The sequence below is a fragment of the Cololabis saira genome, chromosome 8 (assembly GCF_033807715.1).
Source record: "Cololabis saira isolate AMF1-May2022 chromosome 8, fColSai1.1, whole genome shotgun sequence".
NCBI classification, from domain to species: Eukaryota; Metazoa; Chordata; class Actinopteri; order Beloniformes; family Belonidae; genus Cololabis; species Cololabis saira.
This window is the reverse complement of record NC_084594.1, coordinates 8,435,523-8,441,522: the sequence shown is the minus strand read 5'-3', so window position 1 is coordinate 8,441,522 and position 6,000 is coordinate 8,435,523. Positions and strand designations below refer to the sequence as shown.

At 43.8% G+C, this 6,000-nt stretch overlaps 1 protein-coding gene across 7 annotated transcripts in view; it reads right to left on the bottom strand.

The window, feature by feature from the left end:
- Positions 1-507: 507 nt before the first annotated feature.
- LOC133448286 (sarcolemmal membrane-associated protein-like) overlaps positions 508-6,000 on the bottom strand; it is a 39,823-nt gene continuing 34,330 nt past the window's right edge. For 6 of the 7 annotated variants that reach the window (XM_061726673.1, XM_061726672.1, XM_061726670.1 and 3 more), the window contains one exon: positions 508-2,587. In XM_061726673.1, coding sequence (XP_061582657.1) covers positions 2,492-2,587 — 96 coding nt within the window. In that variant the 3' untranslated portion in view covers positions 508-2,491. Of the gene's footprint in view, positions 2,588-5,486; positions 5,575-6,000 lie in introns of all 7 variants that reach the window. The other variant, XM_061726671.1, reaches the window with a different exon arrangement.

Genomic DNA, 6,000 nt, shown 5'->3' with positions numbered 1-6,000 from the left:
CATCTTCCACCCATTTGAGGTGTTCTCCGATTATGTAAACAGCCTCCTGTTGTCATGGTTACAGAGCAAATGTCAAAAGGGCCAAAATCAACAGTAGAAATCCTTCAGGGTTTTGATGAGGACCTGAGAAAAGACTTGCCAACATGACAAACTGGTGCTGATCTTATCGGCCGAGAGCCAAAGGCAGCATAATCTAGACCCACAATGCAACATGTTTGAGGTGTAAATTGTTTCACACTTTAAGAGATATTCAAGTCATTTATGATCGACTTTTCTTCTGCGGTGTGTGTGGTCGTGGTTCAGGGAACGGAGCCTGGAGACATGATTCAACACGGCTGCAGCAGATCTCTTACTAGTCCCCCCATCCGTTTATGGAGGAGCAGGATGCTGGAATCCACTCGACTTCATCTCCTGGAACCAGGTGATGCGAACAAAGCTGCAAAAGCCCGACTGAAAGTTGAGTTTCTGGATAAAATCACTTGTGACTGAAGAAGCGGGAAACAGAAGTGGTGGGTCAGCTTGCTACAACTTTAATCAAAACATCGCTCTGCATATTCAGTACATCATCATATTCTCTACATAGCTCCCTCTCATATGGTATCTCTAAACAGTTTTAACAAAATAAGTCTAGTTGCACATCATCCATTAACATTTTTATTATTTTTTTACAATTCTCTCTGTACTTTAGTGTTTTTCTCTTTAAAACATCAGGAATATTTGTTCGCTGTCAAATATTATTGTTTTTCAACACGGAGACGAGACAGAGTACACAGACGATGACAAACGCCGCTCAAGAGTCCCAGGTGTGAACCAAGCCACACCTTAAAATTGAATATCCGTTAAAAACCTTTCGACAGAAGTCCGATATGTCGGTGAGAAAACAAATTAAATAAAATTTTGATCCCATAATACAATTATTTCTCCTCTCAGGCTTTTATTTGGCCACTTTTTTCTGCGAAGATGGAAAAAGAAAACCGAAGGTCGAAGGTCACTGCTCAGCAGAAATACCGGGTCGGTGAGGAAATGGACAGCGGCGTTTTAATTAAGACTTTTTAACAAATCAGACGCCTCGAGCTCCTCAGGACGAGTCGGTACAGGTCTGTGCCGTGAAGATGATTTGCTGCCAAATGTGACGGGTGAGAACTTTGTGCTTTTTGTCAGAAAATCAGCGTTTCCCACGGCAACAGGACCGGATCTCATCTGCCCCTGAGGACCGGGCTCTCAGGTCCAAGTCTTAAAACACGAAGGCAGCAGATTCTTGTTTTAGATTTTTAACTCAAGAAAAAAAACACACGGATCGAAGTGCACGCTTCATCCTTCAGTGCTGCTGACGAGTGAAAATGGTCTCCAGAGCTTTTAGCCCCGCCCGCACCTCGGCAGCATCATCAGCCAGTAGATCATAAGATACCAAATAAACCATCTTCATGCTTGTATAACGACAACCTGGGTGTCGCTGAAGATGGAAATCGTTCAGTTAAATTGTGGAGCTTTCAATAACCTTCCAATAATAAGGACATCATTTATTGATCAAAAATTATTCTTCAATTGGGAGAATATGGCTGCGAGGGAGAGATTCAAAAGCTCTGGAGAAGATCTGGTCCTCACTTTCGACATCAGAGGCACTTCGACCTCCTTTTTCCGTGCACCCAAAATAAAAATATATGGAGAAAAAAAATATTCTGAACACATTTCAATAATTTGGCTTCAAGTTTCCAACCCAACCTCAAACTCCCCAAAGAGAGAGAGAGGGAGAAGAGAGGGGAATAAAGAGAAAGAACAGAGGTCAATGTTAGACATCCAACCAAGTGGACTGAAAGCAGAACTTCCTGGAAGTTCCTGGAACCTGAAACGCCCCCCAGCAGACTCGAGCGCAACGCCGACAACAACACTGATGGAGGAGATGCAGCGGTCTCCGTCTGTGGATAACGTGGGATTACTTTGGTTTTTAACTGATACAAGTCATTTTTTCTGGTTTCATGAACTGATCGTGGAACCTTTTGCAAAAACCAGCAGCTAAAAACCAAAGCAGAGCTCTCTGAGAGCGTCTCTCCCGATCCGTCGCTGCTCAAGATCTACAAGCAGCAGGAGGAGACGGAGTTTCAACGCCGCGCCGAGGCCGCTGGAAGGCCACGTTCTCGCTCCGTCGTCTGTTTATCGTCACATTTACAACATGAAGCAGGTGTTTTTATCGTTTTGTGAGGAAGCTCCGTCTGCTGGTGACGAAAACCAAAACAAGCCCACCACAACTGAGAGAGAGCAGAGAATAAAAATGACAACAAAACTCAAGGAAAACAAAAAAAAAAACAACCTCAAAATAAACCACAACGCATCTGAGTCCTCTGTAGAAACCACAACCTTTATATTCCCTCTACAATTATGTACAATTATACTTTATACAAGTAAAGCAGTGATTCTCTCCTCACAGCGCTCGACTGTGTATGTATGAGTGTGTGAGTGTGTGTGTGTGTGTGTGTGAGTGTGTGTGTGTGTCCTAGGTGGAGCTGCTCTTGGAGAGGTTGGGGTAGAGGACGGCTGCCGTCACGGCGACCATCACTGCGACGACCGGCATCCAGGGGCTCCAGCCGCTCTGGAGACACGACAAACACACGGGGAGAGAGAGACGGAGAAAAGCAGGTTAGTCTGCGCAGACGCAGCTCCAGCTCTGAGAGCAGAGAGACAGAGGGAGGTTTTCATCACGCTGACGTCCCTCCTCGCCTCCTCGCCAGGACCAAACCACCAGGAAGGATGCACATGTGCTTCCTGGTTTCTTCCTGGATCGTTGGAAAACTCTCCGTCAGGGAGGAGGCGCGAGAACGGACAAGTTAGCGCAACGAAAATCCCCCTCAGTGCAATGACAGTGAAGATGAAGATAAGCCAAGGGGGGAAACGATAATAAAAGAAGTATTCATGCCCTTCCAGTCCAAAAGATGATTTTTTTTGTTCTCTCTCGCTTTGGGAAAACCGTATAAACTCGTTAATAAAATAATAAAACACACAAGGATGAACACTTCCTTTTGCAGGACTCCTGTAAAGAATAAAAATCCTTTCTTTTGTGCTGCTGCGTTGGAATAAAACAGGAAAACGACACCACGAACAAGCTCTGTAATCTAGTTAGGATTCTTGTTTGGTTCTGATTTACTCTTCTGAATTTTTAGGAGGTGAAATCGCTAAAAGTTTTAGTCGGGAACTTCCCCAAAATAAACAAAAAACCTTGCCACCAGACTCCAGAACCGCCCCCCTCCCCGCAGAGAGTAAATTACGTTACTATGGAAACCCGAGGCGTCAGAGAACAGAAACCAAAATAAATCAATAACGTAACAAATGGAGTTAAATACGTTTTTAAATAATAAACCTCGTTCAACCGTTTCACAGCTAGTCTTCCTGAATTCCGTCACGTGCAGATGTTTACTCGCTGGCTTGGGGAGGAGTCAGACATTCGGTAAACACGCCCACCCTGGCTCTGATTGGAGGAACCGTGAGCGGTGGAAACTTCAAGCTGTTCGTGGTGCCGAAAGAGCAGATTTGTTTCTCTAAGTTTATGTTATATCAACAAATATCAGCAAATCTGACACTCACCAACTGCAACTTTATTTTAAAACTCAGGATCTTCTGATCCAAGAAGAGTTTACCCGAACAAATGACGTCGGCACGACAGAACCACGGAAGCCGGACTGCTTTCGCTGACTTTAATTCAAATTATTATCCGTGAAAAAATAAGAAGTTCGTATCCGTTTGTCCTGACGCTTTTAAGCTTTTCAGAAAGATCATGATGTGAGAAGAAACTTCTCTTAAATAAACATAAAAAAGCTGAATGGAACAGAAGCTGATGGGCACAAAAAAAAAAAAAAGACGTGGTTTCCAAAACTTGAGCATAAAAATGATGACTTGAACGCTCCATGTTCAAAAAAATAAAATCACTTTTGGGACTGATGGAAAAAAAAGAAGTGGGAGCAGGAAAATAAACACGGTTGAAGAGGTTACCCGAGCAGAAACGATAATATTAGCGACCAGTTTTCCTTCACAGCAACAAACGGAAACACTGGTCGAACACGGCTGAATGAACGAGCAGCAAACACAACAGACTTGATGGACAGGAAGATGGCGGTAAAAAAAGAAGAAAACGTGGCCAGTGGCTGCAGGGAACAAAAGATAATTAAAACACCACAAAAAAAGATAATAAGCAAATAAAGACGCATGCATAATCAAATCATGAAACTTTAAAGCAAGAAAGAATACAAAAGAAAACGGCGGTTAAAAGCAGAAAAAATATGCACAGATCCTGTAACAAACGATGGAGAAAAAACAAGCATCAAATAAGAAAAACAAAAGGAGATAATGAGGTAAAGAGACGGCTGGTGAACGCGTTAGTAAGAACACGGCTTCTTTAAACTCCCGACGACTTTTAACTCATGCAACGTTTGAATTAAAACGTCAACAACAATAAAATAAACAGTTTCATGATTGTTTTTCTCTTCCGTGAATTAAGATCTCTGACGACGGCCCCATTCAGACCTCGGTGACCTTCCCCTGACCTTCCTAAAGGTCATCTTAGGTCTAGGACGCAGCAGACGCAGGAAGCCAAACCGCATCAACACAGACTTGCAAATAAGTAGTTTAGCAGCAAAATGTAAATAAGTCTTAACATCTTAAGCATAAACTAAAATTGCAGACTAAACGTTTGCAACCAAACTAAAAAACTGCGACCAATAAGAGCAGATGAAGATTTATTTTATTTAGAAGCTGTGATTTCTATGATCCCCGACGGTCTCTCACCACTGACCAGATGGACCTTCTTCCTCTCGTCATTTACTAAAACGTGAACAAAATTAATGTAAAAACAAAAGGAACAATGGTTCAGTTCAGATCTTGAAGTTTGCTGACTGATTGAAATAATAATTCCTGCTTTTAACTTAAAAAAAAAAAGATGTCTGAGGATAAATATGACATAAACAATGATAATAATAATAATAATAATAAAAAACTGTTGGCTCCCTGATGCGTCACGTTAAAGGTCGGTCTGAGTCCATCCCTGAGAAGACCAACACAGCACAGGCGGACTGACGGACAGCCATGCAGTTAGAAACAACTCAGAAGACAAAAACCAGGCGACATGACGATGAAGACGACGTCCAGTCTTGGAAAGGAAGTTAACGAAGGTGATAAGAGTCGGGCTGATCAGAATTCAGGTTCACCGCCAGTCTGACTCCTCCTAATGGCCGTCAGTCCTGGTTCTGGGGTACTGGACTTGATTCATGTGGCGAGAACCAAATTTGGCCCTAAAATACTTATAATTCATCTAACTTAGCAGGAGGAGGGTTTGATTTCCAAGAATAGACATGTTTCCCCTCACGGTTTCAGCCTGAATTCATCACAGACCGAGACTGAGGCGTCACCTCCGTCTCGCTTCCTTCCAGAGATGACGGACAGTTTGAAGCAGCCAAGACAGACAGACAAAACAAAAGACTGATGTCAACGTCGGTGTATACCTTTCTACCACAACTGGCCGAAACACCAGTAGAGCAGAGCCAGGACAAGGCCCATGAATATGGCTGGGACAGGCTGCAATATGGATGGCTAGAGGGAGGGAGGGAGGAGGGAGGAGGGGATGGGGGGAGGAGAGGGACAGGAAGAAATCAGCCAGCAAATCAACCAAAACCAACACGGAGGATGGAGCAGCAGGAGCAGCAGCAGTAGCAGCAGCGAGGGAGGAGAGACGAGGAAGGGCAGAGGAGGGATGACGGGCTCGTACCCGGCCGGCGGTTTCTACCAAGCAACGCAGCCATCGCCACATGACCAGCAGCCACATCCTCAAAACACTGCAGCAGATGACCAGCCACCCATCCATCCAACCCCCAAGTCGCCTAAGCATGTTTCTACATTTCTGCATGTTTTATAGTCTTTTATTTGCTATGCATCAAAACAACCCATATAAGTCAATCTTTAATAATCTGTATGTTACAAGTCCAAACTAACGTATTTTCCGCACTATAAGGCGCACCT